This window comes from Danio rerio, chromosome 3 (assembly GCF_052040795.2).
Source record: "Danio rerio strain M-AB ecotype USA chromosome 3, GRCz13ab, whole genome shotgun sequence".
Lineage (NCBI taxonomy): Eukaryota > Metazoa > Chordata > Actinopteri > Cypriniformes > Danionidae > Danio > Danio rerio.
In genome coordinates this window covers 5,391,805-5,413,281 of record NC_141023.1, presented here as the reverse complement: position 1 = coordinate 5,413,281, position 21,477 = coordinate 5,391,805, and the positions used below count along the sequence as shown (strand labels likewise).

The following is a 21,477-nucleotide window of genomic DNA, read 5'->3' as shown; positions in this document are numbered from 1 at the left end:
CCTAGAATTCACCGCCCTACACATCCCAGCACACTTATCCTTTGGTCCACTCCCTCAATAAACACCCTACGGGGATTTATATTGCTTCTCTGTGTCCGTGTGATCTGTACCTCGTGACAATATGTATGTATATATATATATATATATATATATATATATATATATATATATATATATATATATATATATATATATATATGTGTGTGTGTGTGTGTGTGTGTGTGTGTGTGTGTGTATATACACACACACGCACACACGTATGAGCAGTTAGTGTGAAAGCTGAACAGTAGCACTGTTTACTGCATGAAGACACGGCTGCAATCACTTGCTCAGTAGGTCACTGCAGGTCTCACTGTTCAGACACTTTTCTGTCTACTGTACATTCAAAATAAGTTCATTATCTCAGTGTCTGATTAAGACCATTTTTAGATATTATTGGAAAAAAGTTTATTAGTTTTTAAAAATGAGCCTGCACAAAATGAGTCTACACAAAAACAGGTCTCTACACAATTTTTTTCTCAAAGGTTATAATTCAATAAAATGCCTTTGTTTGGGTTAAAGCACAGTAGCTGATATCCATTATTATTTCACGGTTATCTGGAATACTCTATTCTGATTGGCGAGTTGCAACAATCAAATATATTCTAAGATAACAACCTCTAAATAACACAGGATTATCCTGAACCGCATTGACTGTCAGTGAATACGCTCAATTCCATCTATTTACATCCATATTCATATGTATCTGCTAGTCTGTCACACTGTAGTTTTTATCTGTTTTTGACTGTTTGGCATCATATTGTGAATGAATAATATGTAGATTAGTATATGCTGTATTAAGCTGGGGGGAGGGGGGGGGGGGGCTGTCCTGGGGCCACTTGTACTTTTAGGGGGCACAGTTTAACATACACCACAAATAACGGGGTATAGACGTATATAACAAAGTTGACTTCGTGTCGGGGTGCAGATAAGCCTGTTGTGCTTTATTCTCTGATAAAAACCTTCTGGATTTACTTTATCCTGTACTTAACATCAACATGCACGTTGTGATGTTCAGTTTGCTCACCTTGATGTGTTTAGCTGTTCCCTCAAACTCTCCTTTAATGTTTTCTTTGTGTTTTCGTTTCTCTTCTAATGTCTTTATTTCTGTTTTGAGCTTCTTCTGGAATTGAAAATAAAAGACAAGAATAAAATACCAACTGCAAAAAGAAGAGAGATGGTGTTAAAGAGGAACATTAAACTACCACTGACTTCAGTAGTGCAGGGGTCACCAGTTTTGGTCCTGTGGGCCGATGTCCCTGCAGAGTTTAGCATCAATTTGCCACAACACACCTGCCTGGAAGTTTCAAACTTACCCTAGTAAGACCTTAATCAAGGTTATGTCTAAACTCTGCAGGACTCCAGCCCTTCAGGAACAAGGTTGGTGATCCAGATTATATTAATATTATGGTCATGCAGCAGTGCTAAGGTGTTTTGTAGAAATCTGACAGAGATAAAGTCAAACAGATTGTAATGTGAAGCTACTGATGCTGATTTTGAATTGTTTATTGATCCTCTGATGAGATTTTGAGAGATTTAATGTTTCATTTCAGTTGATTTTATCTAAAGCTCCTCAGTGATTTTACTCAATCAACACTTAATCACTCAATTAACTTCAACACAAATGGAGTAGCTTTACAGGACTCATAAATGTTTTTTTTTTTTTAAACTTAAATGGTTCGAGGTTTCCTCAAATGGACTGATCAAGCTCTATTGACTTTTGGGGTTTTACAGTGTACGGCTAACTGTGATCTGAAGACTCCATGTCTGTTTATCTACCTCACAGTAAAGTGTGAGTTTTAGATTGTGTAAACTGCAGATCTCCTCAGACTCTGGTGAACTTCACACTTCTCCTTCAGGGATGATGAACACAAGTTTTTTTTTAATGCAAGATTTCTCAGCCAAAAGAGGTCAAATTCACCCACGTTTTATAGCCTGTGCAGAGTAAAAATGGTTTATACAATTACATAAGCTGCATTTAAACAAACACATCAGGTTGAGCATTACTAAATTTAATTAGTTTGTTTAAATTCAGCCCATATAAATTGTTAAAAACCACTTATCTTAAAAAAACTTTAAACCAATAAAAAAAATCTTCAGCATGTGTTTGATTTAAATTAAAGTCAATGATAGAACCATAAGAGGGAGATAATAGCCATCTTTGTCCCCCTTCTGGTCAAATATTATGACAGATATCACTGAAAGATTAACATATTAATATTGCCAAATAACAGTGATTTACACAAGGTAATCTATATGTATTTAATGTTTCTTTGCCTCCATTTTGTGCTTTGAATTGTTTCATCAAGCCATAGATTATTCTTGACAAATGTTATTTTATATTGGACAAAATGCCAATGTAGGGGGCATAAATGCTTTAATATCAGTTTATTACCATTTATAAGCTTTTAAACGTGAAACAAAAGAAATGACTTGCCTTATATGTTGAAGCAGCTTCACTGGCGGATTTAAATGTGTGACTGGTGTGTGTTTCAGCATAAACACACTCTACACACACAGGCTGTTCATCCTCCTGACAGAAGAGCTGGAGTTTCTCATCATGTAAACTGCAGATCTCCTTTGTCTCTGATGAACTTCTCTCTTTTGTCTCCTTCAGGAATGATGAACACAAGTTTATTAAAAAGATTTCTCAACCAAAAGAGGTAAAAAAACACACCAATTTTATACATAAACACACGTTTTCTTGTTTGTGTGTTTGAATTTAATACAAAAAAATGTTAGAGCCACAACACCATAAACATAGCCATCGTTTCCCCAGCTGGGCAGTATGGCAAAAAAAAGGATGACAATGTTTTTTTTTCATATCAGTCGATATCGATATTTATCACAATAAATGTAAAATCTTTATATCTATTAATTATATAATATTTTCAGCATGCCAATGCTGTCAATGCAGCATGGCATTTATAAATAATAAAATAATAAACAAAAGAACAATCTTAATTCAGCATTTACTTGTTCAAGTTTTCAACAACCAAAGACATTACCTACAAGTTATTGGATATTATTGTTCAACATCAGAAAAAAAACCCCGATTTGCAACAACGTGAGTTAATAGTCACAGAATTTTCAGTTTTGGATGAACTCTCCTTTTAATTGTAAGTATGGTGAATTTAGGGTGAAATATACTTTAACGTATTTTATTTAGGGATGCTAATGATTACTTGATCTATTGATTGTCGATAACGCTTTAATTGATAGGCCTTATCGATGACTGATTAAGCATGGACATGTAAAAGTTTAGTTCTGCTTTGCGCTGAGACGCATCCACGCATTACATTAAGTGTGTGCAGTTTACCTTAGTTATACTGTCACTCTCTTGAAATCCCATATTGCAGGTTGCATAACACCTCTGATATATCCGCGCGTGCTTTAACCAAATTTGTCTGACAGACTCAGGGCCGGATTAACCAATGGGCCTTATGGGCACAGGCCCAGGGGCCCGTGCGCACTAGGGGCCCCTGCGAGGGGAAAAAAAAGACAATTTCGGAGTGTCTTTTTTGGCTAATTACAAATAGCGCATGTAGTTGGAATAAGCTATTCAGGGTTTACGCCCATCGATGCCTGATTAATAGAGACAACATGAGTAAAGTGCTGATTATTATTACAGCCGCAGTGGCACACCTTGTAAGGCGCACAGCTTCATCTTTTGACGCGATTAATAATAAACTCGGTTCGAATCCACCATCAGCTGAACTCGTGCTACTTTTTTTTTCTCCCCATTACATATCAGATTGGAAATATATTTATTTTTAACAGGAAGGAAGCATTTTTTTAAAATAATGCAAATGTGATATAAAATCACAAGTGTCTCGTGGGTATTTAATAATGTTTAGCCTTATAGGTGTCTCCCTCTCTGCAAAAACTATATTGCTCAGACAACTGTATTTCCTCTGAGCAAAAAAATTGTGATCACATATTAATATTATTATTATATTTAAACTGCCTTTTTTCGTTAACTAAACAGAATACTGTAATTGGTCAAGCGCGGAAACGTCAGTTTTGTAATAACCCGCACTAAACTGAGCGGACTTTATTGTAATGTTATATCTGTCATAGATCAAAAATGAGTGGACAAGTGGATTTAGCAAACGCGAGAGAAAGAGGAGGCATCTTTATTAAGGCATTTTTCATACACACCATCTTTAAACAGACCTATGATCAGGAGAATGAGGGTACAGAAGAAGACGTTATGGTAACTTTAAATGATGAGATAGCATTAACCAGTCAGAGGAGGCTAACTGCAGCGCATATATATATATATATATATATATATATATATATATATATATATATATATATATATATATATATGTATATATATTTATTTATTTATTTATTTTTATATATATATATATTTATTTATTTATTTATTTTTATATATATATATATTTATTTATTTATTTATTTTTATATATATATATATATATATATATATATATATATATATATATATATATATATATATATATATATATTTATAGTTTTATTAGTATTTCAATGCTTTGAAAAATAAGTTAAATCTTTGTAGACTATAAATACATATGTACTATATATCATTTATTTAAATATGTGGGCAACTAATTATAGATTCATTTTATTTAAAAATTATTATATTATTCTTATTTTTTAAATTCAACTATAGGGGTGCGGCCAGTTAGGGGGCCTTACAAGAAAATGTGCCCAGGGGCCCCTGAGTTCTTAATCCGGGCCTGGACAGACTAGCACGAATAGGTCTAAGCACTCATTTTACAAATCACGCATCACATAGAAAACATGCGGGGAGCCAGCCGGGGAGCCTTTCCATTTACACATCGAGCTCCTGAGCTCCATCCAAGTTTATTCTTCCGAGGTAACCCAAGAAATCTATTAGTGCTGCGAAAAGACTGTCCAGTTCATGCTGCCCAGACTGCGCTTAGTTAATGAATTATAATGAAACCGTGAAAATAGTTTGATGGACTGTTTTGGCGCTAAAGCATATAGCGGGCTTGTGTTAAAGCGCTTCACCTCGGATGTTATTCGTTTCTGTTGTTTATGCTGTAGATAACTGACCAACAAAATGTACATCAAAATTAAGTTACACATTATACAAAACGAAATTTGTTACAACAAGATACATTTTCAAGGAAATATGTTTATATTTATTTAGTTCCTGTTCGCCTTAAACAACTGCGGGTGGATGATGCTTCGCTCCGTGGAAAAAAAGCTGTTGCTGTTGTAAACGTCTGTCATATATTTGCTGCATTTTTAATATGTCATTTTAAAGATGATGTCTTGAGCATCTGATTTTTCCTCTGTGATTATGTCCTTTAAATATAGCCTATTAAGGCTGGTTCTTTTATCGTCGATGAGAGACAATAGTGGTATTACAGATTTCAAAACACATTTTATTATTAAAAAGGAAACATAAGCTTGACACCAAAAGATCTTATTATTGTCTTGACAAATACCCTTAAATGATTCATGCTGTAGTTTACAGCAAGCATCAAGTGTTCGTTGAGATGTGATTGCGATTGTGACCTCTGTCATCTTTCGTCCGTCTTTTCGGGGTTTTTTTTCTTGTAAGGCACGGCTTTCGAAAGGGATGACATGAGACTCTGCTGGGTAGCTGCGCTGGTTTAGGTCTAGTATTTCTTAGCATCTTCATAAAGGTGGTCTTATTTTACATGGTGAAACAGGTCGTGGTGTTGCCTGCTTTTGATGACACGAGTCGTCTAAGCAGTTTGCGGTGCACGTTGCTCTGTTTTGTGTCGGATAGGGAAAAACTAAGTAGCTCATGAAGTTTAGTGACGTTTCTTGTCAACAATGTCTGTGACTGACCTTTTTTACCTTATTTCTTTCTTACTCATATAAGTGCAACTAACACTGTATGGCTGTAAACTTGTACGGCGTGCATCAGTCGGAAGGGCAGTCTGCAAAATGCTTGCGCAACGTTACGCATAGTGCATAAATATTATCGAGCAATTATCGACCTGTGATTATCGTTTTATTAAAATATTTTATATTGTGACAATTATCGATATCGAATTATCGCCCAACCCTATGGTCAAGTATTGCAAACATTAGTGAAAGCTTTAACTGACAGACATTTACACAAGATAGTCTACCCAGCTAGAAATATTTAGTTCTCTACATGATCTGAGAATATTACCAAGCAAAGTTGCATTACTGTTTTCGGCAGGTAGTTTTGTTTTAGCTCCCAGAACATTCTCTTAAAAGATAGGAAAACATTTTCTAACACATTGTAACCACATTCACTGGTAATAAGTTTAGAACATTATATTCCAACATTCTTATAACGTTATTAGTGGGTATAATTTTCTTTAAGTTCCCAGAATGTTTTCTTTAATAGTAGGAAAACATTCTCTAAATACATTCTAAATACGTTTAAAGTAACATTGCTACAACATTATACTCTTAACGTTTTAACATGTTGTTTTATTTCACTTCCCAGGACATTCTCTTAAAAGATAGGTAAACATTCTCTAAAACACTCTAAACCTGGTAACATTGTTGAAACATTATACAATAACATAATTATAACATTTTAAGGTATTGCTTTATTTTACTTGCCAGAACATCCTCATAAAAGACAGGTTAATGTTCTCTAAAATATTCTAATCCCGTTTAATGGTACCATTGTTAAAATATTATACTCTAACATTTTCAGCAGGTATTTTGTCCTAGTTACCAGTAAGCCTTCCATAAAGTCAGGACAGTATTCTCTAAATATTCTACATGTTTGTTTATAACATTGTTTGTTTTCTTTTTTGTTTCCAAAATGTACAGTAACGATATGACAGACACAAAACACTCTCTATAACCATTTAAAATGTTTCATTTTACTGTAGCAATGTGAAATTTTTTTAAAGCACTGCATTTTCTTACATTCTTGTGCTGATTGTATAACATGTGTAACAAATAAAACTAAAAAAGAAAACAATTTTAAAAATCCGGTTTATTTAAAACCAGAATAATTTGCTTACACATATTACAATTACAGTTTTACTAATTGTATGAAATACTAATCAATTGTCACTTTAAATCTGTATGCTCTGCCACTATTTTTTAAACCACAAGGTTTTACTTATGTGTCTGTAATAAGTTTTTGAACATGACATTTTATATATTTTAATAAGTACAGGTTAAAATTTTTTTGTCCTTGTCTTGTTATTGAAAAGAAATCATGTTCTTAAAACATTTCTCCAATGTGACTGTGAGAATGTTCTTACTTTGGTTTTTATGAAACATTGTGAAAACCTTTTCTAAGAGAACATTGTTTAATCTGGTGCCATTTCAATAATCTTAAAATGTTGCAGATAAAATGTAGCTAGCTTTGTTCAGATGTCTTATTGCTAGAACATTCTTCAAAGAACATTCCACATCTCACATCTCAGTGATGTTTATAAAACATTTCTCTAATGTGACTGTGGGAATGTCCTTACTTTGGTTTTATGAAACATTGTGAAAATGTTTTCTAAGAGAACATTGTTTAATCTGGTCCCTTACCAACATTTTCAAAACACTGCTAGAATGTTCTTGTACATTGTTTTGGGAATTAATTGTTTTTTTTTTTTTTTGTGAATGTTCATTTGATATTACATTAAAATGTTTTTTTTTTTGTTAATGTTTGCCAAAGTTGAGAGAACATTCCTTACTTCCCTTCTAGCTTGGTAGATGGCTCACTGTGAACTGAAGCTAACTGAAGTCTGTGTTTCTTTGCCTCCATATTGTGCATTTGAATTGTTTAGGCTAGCCATGATTATTCCTTACATATTTGATATTAAGCTGGACAAAATGACAGAAATGTTGGATGTGTACATGTTATAATATCTGTGTTTATTACTATTGATTGTTCATTAAATATGAAACAAGATGTCTGACTTACCTTATATGATGAAATGAATCCTCTGATGGATCTGAATGTGTGATTTTTGTGTTCTTCAGAGTTAACACATGTTAAACACACATACTGTTGGTCCTCCACACAGAAGAGCTGGGCTTTCACTTTATGTAAAATGCACATAACTGGAGGAAGCTCTTGTGAGGATTTTCTTCTGCACAAAGGACACTTCTTTGTTTCTGGGTTTATCCAGGATGATCGAAGACACTTTGTACAGTATCTGTGATTACATGTTAAAACAAAAAGATCCTTGAAGTTTTCTTGACACACAGGACATGTAAGATCTTCTGCTGATGCTGAATCCATCTTCACTGCTGTCAAGAGTTTTAGTGATCAAATCTTCACTCTGACTCTAGACAATGATTTCACAATTTAATCACCACAAAAATTACAAAGTTCTGTAAACTAAAACAAATTTCTCCAAAATCCTTCTTGAAAGAGTTTCTAGATGTTCTTCAGTTGTAGACCGAGACAAAGTGAAAGCTCTACTGACAAGAGAAGGAAATCAGTCTCTTGTGTGTGAGTTTAATGACAGGGTGAAGTTGTTGATCACATTCAGTTTGTCAAAACAGGTCAGACGAGATATTTTACAGATTACATTTCAAATGAACTGGCTCTGATCTTTCTGAACCCACAAAACATCAAGAACATTTATTAAAAACACTCATGACATATTGTGAATTTAATTCACAACCAAACATTGAGGAAGTCACAGACGAGAGCAACATTATCAGACACGTAAATCCAGATTCAGGTTCTCATCTGTTTTGCTTCATTCTTTGTCAACAATAATAAAATCGGGGTGGCACAGTGGCTGCGTGGTTAACACTTTGGCCTCACAGAAAGAAGGCCGCTGGTTCGAGTTCTAGCTGGGCCAGTTGGCACCTAGAGTCCAAACACATGCACTATATGGGTGAATTAGGTAAACAGAACTGTATGAGTGTGTGTGAATGTGAGCGTGTATGGGCATTTCCCAGTACTGGGTTGTGGCTATAAGGGTGTGCGCTTCATGAACCACATGCTGGAATAATTGTTGGTTCATTTCACTGTGCAAACCCCTGATAAATAACAGACTATGCTGAAGGAAAACGAATAAATAAATAATAAAATCCTGAGCCAAGCTAATAATAATGGAAATGTGTTCAGAGATGTTTATTCATTTTTAGTAACACAATACTCATGTTTTCACTTCAGTTGAATCAAGAAAGCAGTATTTGTTGGGGGAAATGATTTGCAATTATACAAATTGTGCTGTTTTGGAGAGAAAAATAACTCTAAATAACAATATTATTATTGTATATACTCAAAAAGAATTTCAGCTAAATTAACATGCTACTTTATCACTTTATCATTAATTAAAGTTGTCAGGGCTGATATCACAGTATTATAATGCAATTCAAAAGCAGAAATATGGCTTCCTCTGTCAATCACATGCAACTGTTAATAACAAATATGTTTCAGTGTAGAGAAAGCCTGAATGAAGTCTGCATGGGAAATGTTTAACAGATTTACTCATGTAAAGCACTCAAGGAATGTGCTGTGTTCTTCTGTAAATAGACATGAGAGGAGAGAAAAGACATTTACATAAGCAAGACTGAGAAAAAATAGATAAAAGTGTAAAAATAAATCTAGATGAGAACTGTGTGCAGATATGTGGGAATATTATGTATTTACATTAGTGGCTTTTTAAAATTACAGATAACATACAGATAATAACAACACTGCATTGGTTATGAGCCAAACAAAATAGCAACTGATATGCCTACAACTTAAGACAGGTAAGGCCTGAGGGGAAAAGTGTTATTATGCCTACTGTAAGATGTTCTAAACCTTACAAAAAAGAAGTATCTTGTCATTAAGCACACTAACAGTAATATTAAATAATATATTAAGTCATATGTTAATAATTAAGCAATATATTGAGTCATATGTTAATAGTTAAGCAATATATTGAGTCATATGTTAATAGTTAAGCAATATATTAAGTAATATTAAGTATACCTTCATGTAGTACAGCAACAGCCTTAATATAGTACACTAGCACATGAAGTTCACTAACAGCCATGTACTACTAGTACTGTAGTACAATGGTTCTCAAAGTGGGGGTCGGGATCCCCCGAGGGGTCGCGGGACAATGAAGGGGGGTCGTCTGGTGGTTTCCAAAAATCTATTTATTTTTATTAAACCATAAGAATTACCATATTTTATCCATAACCTTCTGAAGAGAAAAAATAGTCGTATATACCATATATAGTTACTATAGTAGTTTATAGTTACTACTTTTATTGGATTGCAACCCCTGGGGTAATAATATTGTATTAAAGACACAGCAATAGCGTCAGATGCAGCAGATTTCATAACACCTGGTTAAACTTTGTGGCCCATTTCCAGCTCTCATACATTAAAAAAATTTAAAGAAGAATAGACTTGGGTCCATTGGTGTGTGTGCGCCATTGCATGCAAGGTTTCTGTATTTATAACCACCTCAGAGGATATTGGGGGTCGCGACTCACTGGCATTGACATTTTGGAGGTCGCGGCCTGAAAAGTTTGGGAACCCCTGCTGTAGTATACTTGTGCTTACTACTTGAAAACTGCTTGGGACTAAATAGGACCAAATTTGGTACTGTGAGTGTACCAGTAGTAAACTTTAAATGTGCAAGAAGTCCACAATTAGGCTTTTTCATTATGAGTATACTAGTAGTTTGTCTAATACGTGACTCAACTTGTGTTTCTTAAGGGCATTGCAAAGAAATCGGTTGCATCTGCCTGAGGGAAGAGGTGTGAACTATACCTGATTGTACCTGTTTCCTCATGCTGGAGATATTTGCGGTATACTGTAATTGCTGCAGATTATGCAGATGCACACCAGTTAAAGTAGTAGCGCTCAGTATTGGACTGGGACACAACTTCAGGATGGGAAATTCCACTCCCTCCCAGGTCATCCTTTGGTAAATGAATTATCATTGTCTGAGGGTTTGGTAAATAGTACAGTAAATCACCAATGAGACGTTTTATTAAATGTCAACCAATTCCTACAGTTTTTTGTCTTTCATTAAATAAGATCTTAGAAAGGACTTATGATGTTATGTGCTTATGATGACATGGTGGCTCAGTGGTTAGCATTGTTGCCTCACAGCAAGGTCGCTGTTTCGAGTCTTGGCTGGGTCAGTTGGCATTTCTGTGTGGAGTTTGCATGTTCTCCCCATGTTGGCGTGGGTTTCCTTCAGGTGCTCCAGTTTCCCCAAAGTCCAAACACATGCGCTATAGGGGAATTGAATAAGCCATATTGTGAATTGAATAGAAGTGAATTGAATCGGCTGTAGTGAATTGAATTGGCCGTAGTGTAAGTGAAGTGAACTGATCGGCCGTAGTGTATGAGTGTATGTGTGTAAATGAGTGTTTTTTTTAATGTTTGTCAGTACTGGAAGCTGGAAGAACATCTGCTGTGTAAAACATATACAGTTACTGGATAAGTTGACGGTTCATTTCACTGTGGTGACCCCTTATGAATAAAGGGACTAAGCCGAAGAAAATGAATGAATGAATGAATGTTGTGTGCTTTGCTGTAGATGGTAGTGAAACAAGAGCTCTAGATCTTTACACTAGGGGGCAGTATGATGCCAAAAACTTTTGTTCTAATGATATTTACAGATACATATTCATGAATAAAGGATTAGTTTGTGCAGTTCTTTGCACAGCAAATAAATACCATAAAACAACTTAACACTGTCCATGATTTGCAATGAATATGTTTGCCTCTCCAATCCATCTCCATATGAACAATTTTTCTGATGCGGTCAGTTTGCTTAGCAGTTTTGTTAAATGTTTTAATTGTGAGGCAAAGCCCTTGGGTTGGAGCACCCACGCCACTGGATTCCATCGCCTGGCTGAGGGGTGGAAGAGTCCACAATGGTCTCTTTTGTCTTTTGACATTTAGTTAAAAAATTATTATCAAATAAGATCGTTAACTTTTCTATAGCCGATTCATAATTATAATGAAAGTACTGGCTACAGGAATTCTTGGAGTGTTGGATCATCTGAAAATTTAATGAAATGATTTAAGTCATGTTAAGCAATTGCTTCGAGAGCCATTAAAGTAAACAACAGTGGCTGTAAGGATGGATTTTACTCAAACTTAAATGTGCCCTGCAATAAAACAATAAAAAGTCTGGGAGTTGGAGAAGTTGACATAAGGAAAAGTTCCCAGGGGTTTGTTCTTCGTACCTCGCTTAAATGATCTAATATGATTTGGCAGATCCTGGATCTTTTAATCTTGATAACTGATCTCTCGCTAATTTGGTTCTTCAAACAAGTTCGTGAATCAGATTAGAATGTCTGGATAAACTGATCTGAGATCGCTGCGTGTGATGTGAAGGACAGATCTATCGATCCTCGAAATCATGATCAGCAATGCAACGATTGGCTGACGGCACAGCAGTGTAATGACATCATCTGATTAATATTCAATTATCCATGTGAGCAAAATTACATCAAATTAGCAGTAAACGCCTTGTGTAATATGACACGCAATAACCTTCAGCATTTGTGGTGAGCTGCAGGCTTTACACTTTCATATGTCAAGAGTATTCATGCATTTCAATGCATATCAGTGTATTTAGTTCCACATTTAGAGATTTTCTTTATTATAGTAGCCGTTTTTTTAATCGCTGTATGGAATAACTGGATGTTTACAAAACCCTTTTGATATTGGTAAAGGCGTCTGCAACTTTTGTGAAGCATAATCACTGGCATATTAACTATAAAAACATGTTTATGACTGCATAAATGTATTTCTTTTTTTAAAAAATCACATATTGCACATGCATGTCTATTAGTGAAGTTTATTCATAAACTAATTTCAAGAGGAGCACGTGATTATGATTGAACACAGCTGGTTCTGCATTAGCATGTATGATCCACCAATCAGGCCATTCCTAACCCACTATAAAGAGCCAGGGTTTTTTCACTACAGTCATCTTCGATTTGAAGAATCCCCCCTTCCACCCCTACCTCTTCACCTTTCCCGCCATAGGGCAGCACGGTGGCCCAGTGACTAGCACTGTCGCTTCACAGCAAGAACGTCACCGGTTCTAGTCCTTCAACAGGCCGGTGGTCGTTTCTGTGTGTAGTTTGCATGTTCTACCCATGCTTGCGTGGGTTTTCCCCGGGTTCTCCGGTTTCCTCCCACATTCCAAAAACATGCACAACAAGTAAATTGATAAATCTAAATTTGCAATTCAGGTAATTTTATAACGCAGCATATCTTGTAATAGCATTCAATTTTTAGTCATCAGCTCTTATCAAGGGGGAGTTGTCGAGATCTACCTGAGCTCGAGGCTCCCCTCTCTTCCTCCAAACGGGAGGAAGCCCAGGGCTCAAGAACCTTTGAGCTCAGGGCTCTCTCCCGGGACAGCATGCCAAACTTGCTTATAATCAATCATCAGCTAAGTGTGAACTTTTGAAATATACACAATTTGTACTAAAGCGATCTAAAAAGTTCATATCAATAAGTTTTTCTCTTTGCACCACCAGGTGGCAGTCTTTGTACTTTCATTTCGAGGGTGCAGATTGCATGTTTTATTAATATATATAACTTTATTTATTTTATTAATAACTATAACTTTATATATATAGTTAACAATATATTTACTATTTTCCCAAGTGTATATAACTACTACTGTAAGAAAATATCAGTATTCGGAACATACTTTCTTTATTATCTTTGCTTGAACTTACCCGATCTAATGTTGTTTATATGAATTGAACCTGCTTCCAATCAGGTTTGAGCTAGCAGAACTGTTGCTATGACAACAACTATCGGATCAGCTTTGAAGAACGAAACGATCCTGGATCATGTCAAATCGTCAATAACCAAATCCAGCTAATTGAGTAATCCACACACGAAGAACGGACCCCAGGTCATCCTTCTCCCCTCTTCCCTGCAGTCAAACATGCCCACTAAGTGGTGCAATTAATCTATGTGTTCAAGAGTCTTTTTAAACACCTCGATTAAGCTGCGGTCACACTAGAATGTGGGTGAGCGAAATTCTGTTGTACGAAACTTTGAAAAGGGGCAGGATTAAACAAGATGATTAGACATTAAAAAAAGCGAGCGATTGGTCCATGTTTTAAATTTCTGTTCAGAGAGGTCATGTTTTAATCTTTGATTGGTCTCACAAAATTATGTGATGCAATTTTGCAGGTCAGAGTTCACCAAGCTTGAACTTTCCATAGAGCGAACTGTGAAACTTGACGCACAAGCTTGTGTTTCCGGTCTGACACATTCGCATGCGTATGAATGGAAGTCTATGGGGAGAAAAGTGCAGTGTGATTAGAGTTGGAGAAAAACTGTGCAGACATGCTGCCCTCCAGAAATTGAGTTTGAGACCTATGATCTAGGTCAGGGGTATCCAAACTCAGTCCTAGAGGGCCATTGTCCTGCAGATTTTAGCTACAACTTGCTTCCACACCTGCAAGGATGCTTCTAGACTGCCTAGTAAGAGCTTGATTAGCTAGGCCAGCTGTGTCTGAATGGGGTTGGAACTAAACTTTGCAGGACACAGGCCCTCCAGGACCAAGTCTAGACATCCCTGGTCTAGGCAGTCCATAGACATTTAAAATACTGGCTATGCTGATGTATAGCAAAAAACGGCCTAGATACATATTTATTAAAAATGTTGACCTTTTGCATTTGCACAGTCCTATAACAATCATTTAGAGCAGGGGTGACCAACCCTGTTCATGGAGATCTACCTTCCTGCAGATTTCAGTTGCAACTCATATCAAACACACCTGTCTGTAATTATCACGTGGTGTTCAGGTCCTATTTAATTGGTTCAGGTGTAGGAGGGTAGGAGCTTACTACCTTTTTGCAGTAATGTAGATCTCAAGGAACAGGGTTGAGCACACCTGATTTAGACGTTATTTTTAACCTGGTGTCAGCCTGTAAACTCAAAAGAAATCTCAAAACCACAGTTATTCAAGCACATGTGACATATTCTAAACAAATACACAAAATCTAAAGGATTTGGAGGTTTATAACCACTAAAAACATTCAAGATTCAAGATTCATTTAGTTTGAAAGTATTGTTGTAGCCACTAAATAGCAGCAAACAAACATTTATTGGTTACTGATAGACCTTGTTTATGGTAAAAAAAAATTGTTAACTTTTATTTAGTTCAAATATATACATGTGACAAAATGTGTAAAAGCATGATTAAGGACTTTTATTGAAGGACTATTAAAAATCTTTTGTCTGTGTGTCAACATTACATCCATTGTGGATGTGTTTTAGTGTCAGCCATAAATTTTGACTCGTCAAAAACAAAATATCGGTTTAATCTTTAAAAATGTTAAAGTTTGATCAATTCTGCAGTCTGCATTGATCAACTAGATTAAGTGGAGTCATCACTACTGCTATGTTTTTTTACATGATTTAAACCCTACTGAAAAAAACTGTTAAAACCTGCCTAGGGTGGTTGGCTGGTTTTAGGTTTTTTTTTTTTTTTGGCTGGGAGATGACCAGCTAAATCCACCTTGACCAGCCTAGCCAGGCTGGAAACCCAACCAAAACCAGCTATGTCCAGCTTAAACCAGGCTGGTCAAGCTGGTTTTAGCTGGTCATCTCCCAAAGTGGCCAAAACCCCTCTTAAACCAGGCTGGCCAACCAGCTAAAACCAGCCAACCAGGTTAGGCTGGTTTTTTCAGTAGGGAACACATTCAAGGCGCAACTAACTGTAAGTAGCAGGAGACAGGGCAGCATGAAGACCTTTTAATTTCTGTTTAATCACTGATGTTAGCAAGTTGTATGGACATTACCATGAAATTATTTTAGTATAAGTGAGCAGGAGGCATTCTCATACTGTATACTGAAATATTACAGACATATTCTGGAGACAACAAAGACTTATCTTACGTTTGTAAAAGGGGTTAAATAAGAGCCCTTTAAAATACATACATTTTAGATTCTTGACATATCAAGATTTTGTGCATTTTAAATATTTTGGCATTTGCCTCCACTGAGCCACAATCCACAATCATACAATCCCAGTCACCTGACTTACTCTGGTAAGCCCAGCCATCTTGACTTCCAACAGAGACTTCCAAGGTGGCCTTCACGATAACCGTCCTGATTGGCCGAGCCAGAAAATGGGGAACGGGTATGTGGGAAAACAAAGATGTGTGCTGTAATTGATTTAAAGCCTTCTCTGATGAATTTAAGAGGGTGTTTGACCGCTCCCCGCTGCAGACAGAAGCGGCGAGAGTACTAATGGCGCTTCAACAAGCAGATCGCTTGGTGGCGGATTATTCCATTGAGTTCCGCACCCTGGCGGCGAGCAGCGATTGGAATGCCAAAGCTCAATGGGACCACTTCTTTCACGGCCTGGCTGAGTACATCAAGGACAAGATTTTCTCGCTCGAGCTGCCATCCACTCTCGACGAACTAGTCGATCTTGCCACCCGGGTCGACATCCGGATCACTCTCAGAGCGCGTCATCGCAGAGGCGGAGTCGACGAGTTTTCACCCAGGAACACCGGGGCGCTTGATGTGCTCATGCCACAACTGTCGAGGTTCTCAGAGGAGGAGTTGATGCCGATCGGAAGAGCTCGATTGTCGGTGACAGAGCATCGATTCCGCATCTTTAACTGTCTCTGTCTTTACTGCGGGGAGGCGGGGCATCAGGTGGCTTCTTGCCCTATCAGAGAGCGACGTAAACCAGTTAAGGGCGGTTTGACGGTGAGTTTGATGGGGGCCAGGCATCTCTCCAAGCCTGGATAAATGTTAAGGGTTCCATTAAACAGATGTGTGCTCTAATCAATTCTGGAGCTGAAGGGGACTTTATGGACTTAGACTTAGCCAAGCAGCTGGGTATTTCTATGATCGTCTTGGATAGCCCCATTTCAGCCAAAACACTTTGTGGCTCTCACCTGGCTGTGATTACCCACTACACTATCCCCCTCACTCTCACACTTTCAGGCAATCACGTGGAGCAGTTACAGTTTCTCCTGATTCACTCTCCCACTGCTCCCCTAGTTTTGGGTTACACATGGCTAGTGTAGCACAACCCTCAGATTGACTGGACTTTTAGTTCTGTATCCTCTTGGAGTTCCTATTGTTTGTCTCAGTGTCTTGGCTCTGCTTGTTCTCCCCTTTCTTCTCTTTCTTTGTTGCAGGAGGAAGTGAGCCTGACTGGCGTACCTGTATTTATCATGATATGAGAGCTGTGTTCAGTAAGTCCCAGGCTTAATCTCTCCCTCCGCACCGCCCGTACGACTGTGCTATTGATCTTTTACCAGTCACTGCTCCACCTAGGTGGCATTTATTCTCTCTGTCTAAACCTGAATGGGAGGCCATGGAGAAGTACATCCATGATTCTCTAGCAGCAGGTATTATACGTCCTTTTTGTGGAAAAGAAAGATGGGTCCTTGCGTCCCTGCATAGATTATCGGGGGCTGAATGACATCACTGTAAAGAATAAAGCCCTTGAACTCTTGCAGGGAGCAAACATCTTCACAAAATTAGACCTCCGCAATGCCTACCACCTAGTTCGGATTAGGCAGGAGGATGAATGGAAGACCGCCTTTAACACCCCTACTGGTCATTTTGAATATCTCGTTATGCCCTTTGGGCTCTCTAATTCACCGGCGGTCTTCTAAGCACTCGTCAATGACGTGCTCAGGGACATAGTAAATTGTTTTGTGTTTGTTTATCTTGATGATATTCAGATTTTTTTTTCAGAATGAACAGGAACATGTCCAGCACGTCAGGTGGGTGCTTCAGCGGCTGCTGGAGAATCGTCTCTTCGCCAAGTATAGAAGCGTGACTTCCATACACAGTCGGTTTCGTTCCCGGGGTTTGTTCTATCGCTCGAGGGAGTGCGAATGGATCCTGCCAAAGTAATAGCGGTTGTGGATTGGCCCACCACAGACAGTCGCAAGGCGGTCCTTCGATTTCTGGGGTTTGCCAATTTTTACAGGCGGTTCATTCGCAATTTTAGTCAGGTTGCTCTGCCTCTGACGAATCTCACCTCCATTCACAAGCGATTTGAGTGGTCCCCCAGGCACAGACAGCCTTTTCTGAATTAAAAAGACGTTTTATTTCAGTGCCCATTTTAATAACTCCAGACCCGTCTCGTCAGTTTGTGGTGGAGGTGGATGCATCAGAAGTAGGTGTGGGAGCCATTTTGTCCCAACGGTCCTCGTCGGACGACAGAATACACCCTAGCGCTTTCTTTTCCCATCGATTTACACCTTTGGAACAAAATTACAACATCAGGAACAGAGAGTTACTGGCTGTCAGGTTGGCATTGGGTGAGTGGCGTCACTGGTTAGAAGGGTCGGGGGTTCCTTTCCTGGTCTGGACCGACCATAAAAACCTGGAATACATTAGATCAGCCAAACATCTTAATTCTCATCAGGCTCGTTGGGCACTATTCTTTGGCTGGTTTGATTTTCAAGTCTCTTATCTTATCTTATAGCCTTCCCTGAATTATTAGCTCCTCTGTTTATTTTTAATTAATTTCTGTTTAACGGAGAGCAGATTTCTTCAACACATTTCTAAACATAATAGTTTTAACAACTCATTTCTAATAACTGATTTATTTTATATTTGTCATGATGACAGTAAATAATATTTGTCTTGATATTCTTCAAGATAGTAGTATTCAGCTTAAAGTGACATTTAAAGACTTAACTAGGCAAGTAAAAGTGGTTCATTCCACTGTGGCGACCTCTGAAATAGAGACTAAGCTGAAGGAAAATTAATGAATGAATAAATACATTTAGACCATGGGTCTCAAATTGTATTCCTGGAGGACTGCGGCTCTGCACAGTTTTGCTCCAACCCTATTCAAACACAGCTGATACAACTAATCAAGATGTTCATTACTACTAAAGACTATTAAGCAGGTCTCAGTTGTAGTTGGTTGGAGGTAAAATCTGCAGAGCTGTGGCTCTCCAGGAATTGAGTTTGAGACCACTGATTTCGATATTTTCTACAAATTTACAGTAAAAACAGACGGGTTAAAAATAATACTGTCACGTAATTCCGTAGAATATTATGGAATTTATCCAATTATTTCAATTGCGTAGAAGCCAAAAGGCAACTGGCTTTCTTACTATCACATAAGTAATAACTGGCTTTTCTTACTATCTAAAACATTTTGCAATTGTTCAATAACCATACCATTGTGTGTCTGTGTGTTGTTGCAGAGTAGATAAGATCTGATCAGCAGCAGATATTTGTCATCATCCCATCACAGACTGTTGATGTGATCATATCTGTCTTGATTGAATCAATCTGAATTCAGTCTAGAATAAACCAAAGACTAAAAACTTTTTCCCCATCCAGAATTGTACCTCATGAGAAGAACCTTGATACTTTCAAATAAGTAAAAACGCCAAGCCGAGTCAAGCGTATTTAATTCCTGAAATTCCTTATCAAGATGAGTTTTCGTAATGCACTAAAAGCACTGAAGGGAAAGGGTGAAACCACCCTTGTGAAAAACGGGACAAACCCACCTAATGTACCTTTAGACTATATACTTAAGGACTTGTTGTCATATCACAGTCAGCTTCAGCAGATATGTGATACAGAAAAAGAGATTGAAAAGAAATACAGGATTAAAAAAAAGGATGGTGACTGGTGGTCGGACGAAGATATCCAACGAGCCTGGGGGAAAACACAAAGAATGGATAAAAAGAACAGAAGAAACAACTGGGCTCATGTGTTATTACTGCAGCTGTTAAAAAGAGAAACGAGAAATAAAGATCTGATGAGGAGTGGAAATGTGCTAAGCAGAGTTATTATGAGACATCAGGCCAAAGAAAAGCTGAAAGAGAGAACAGAAGAGAGAATGGTGTTTTTTTACTCAAATGATGATATAAAGGTGCAGGGAGTTTCAGGGCCAGCTCTGCAACTTACTGTAACTACACACCCACAAGATAGTTATTCAAGGCAAACTCACAGTGTCAATTAGTGCTCAGTGGGGACGGGGCACATCCTTTCTAGTACTTATTACTATGATCCTAATGCTGAACAGTTCGAATCTGATGCAAATACAGTATTACTAAATCAAGCACCAGTTAACCGTCTAACCATCTGTATAGCAATCCCAATCACAGAAATGTACGACAGTCAAACAACATTTACAGAACATGATGTTGAATACATCAGATCTCCCTTTAAATTAACAGATAGACTTCCTTCTGATACTGATATAAGGAGAAGAAAATCATATGTCATGTAATTCGACAGTAGAACCAACAATGCTGAATGGGTGTATGAGATACTGAACCAGCAGACTTTAGCGAACAATTTGCAACAGAGATATTTTCAAAATGACTATGCCGATCACAGGTGGTGCATAGAAGCCCTACTGGACACTTCTCCGAATAGCAACACTTTACCACAGCAGACGGTGTTAAACAACAGCACATGGAGAGGGTTGGAGAATCATTGTCGAAACACAGTGATTCCTACGTCTATAATGTCCACATGTACACTGGGCCAATTTACAAGAATGTGATGATACATACAAAGTATTATGATAGAAGGTCAATAGGTATAAAAGTGGATAAGAGGGATAAGAGTGCTGATTGCCTTCTTTAAGGTGGTGATTGTGGAGTATGAGAACGGATAAGTCTGAATGCACACGATGCCCAATGTCATGCTTCCAATTAATTAGAAGAATTACAGTGACATTGCATGGTACAGATCTGAATGAAATACGATATAATGCCCATATAAAAGTCAGAATAAACCCATAGCAATAAGAAACTGAATTTATTGATTGTCTACATCACAGGTGTCAAACTCAGTTCCAAAAGGGCCGCAGCTCTGCACAGTTTAGTTCCAACCCTAATTAAACACACCTGATCAAACTAATTGAGTCCTTCAGGCTTGTTTGGAACCTACAGGTAAGTGTGTTGGAGCAGGGTTGGAACTAAACTGTGCAGGTTTTGGCCCTCCAGGAATTGAGTTTGACACCCCTGGTCTACATCTTGATTCCATGTGCCCCATCCAAAATTGCTGCATTAAATTGTTAAACAATCTGTTAATTAACATTTTCCCGCTACTTTTGATTCGTAGGTGTTTTCAGTTTATCAAATCAAATCACGCCTTTATTTGTCACATACACTTTGGTATAGTGAAATTGACTCCGCCCCCCCCCCCCCCCCTCTCGCCCATACACAAACATCACAATTTTCAGGGGAAGCCAGGTCACAGAAGGTAGCATTTAGAAAGGGAAGTAAGATACATAAGGAGAGTCAGGCTAAAAAATACCCTCTAACCTTGCTCTTGAATTAGGGCAGGGTGAGAACAAGGAGAAAAAACAGCCCAATCTAGTATAAAAGCACACAGATGAGACACAACATTGACACAGGGGATGGGAACAGGGTATATGGATACAGTCCGATAAGGGCCAGCAGCCATCTGGTTCTGCAGCCATGCAGGTGCTGGTCGCAGACCCGCCCACTCCTCTCCTGGGTGAAAGCACATAAAGGCATTT

At 37.6% G+C, this 21,477-nt stretch overlaps 1 protein-coding gene and 1 pseudogene across 3 annotated transcripts in view; one reads left to right on the top strand and one right to left on the bottom strand.

Moving 5' to 3' along the window:
- LOC147845459 (E3 ubiquitin-protein ligase TRIM39-like) overlaps positions 1-9,547 on the bottom strand; it is a 29,455-nt gene extending 19,908 nt beyond the window's left edge. For both annotated transcript variants that reach the window (XR_015480205.1, XM_087243637.1), the window contains exons 1-3: positions 7,949-9,547; positions 2,477-2,650; positions 1,067-1,162 (exon numbers count right to left, since the gene is read on the bottom strand). Coding sequence is in view for 1 of the 2 variants with exons in the window: in XM_087243637.1 (XP_087099763.1) it covers positions 1,067-1,162; positions 2,477-2,650; positions 7,949-8,269 (591 nt within the window). In the remaining variant the exon portion in view is untranslated. The remainder of the gene's footprint in view (positions 1-1,066; positions 1,163-2,476; positions 2,651-7,948) is intronic.
- Positions 9,548-19,177: 9,630 nt separating this feature from the next.
- Positions 19,178-20,518, top strand: LOC147845458 (uncharacterized; annotated as a pseudogene). Its single transcript, XR_015481552.1, has 3 exons — positions 19,178-19,236; positions 19,317-19,890; positions 20,008-20,518. The product of XR_015481552.1 is annotated as an uncharacterized LOC147845458 (transcript).
- Positions 20,519-21,477: the final 959 nt, after the last annotated feature.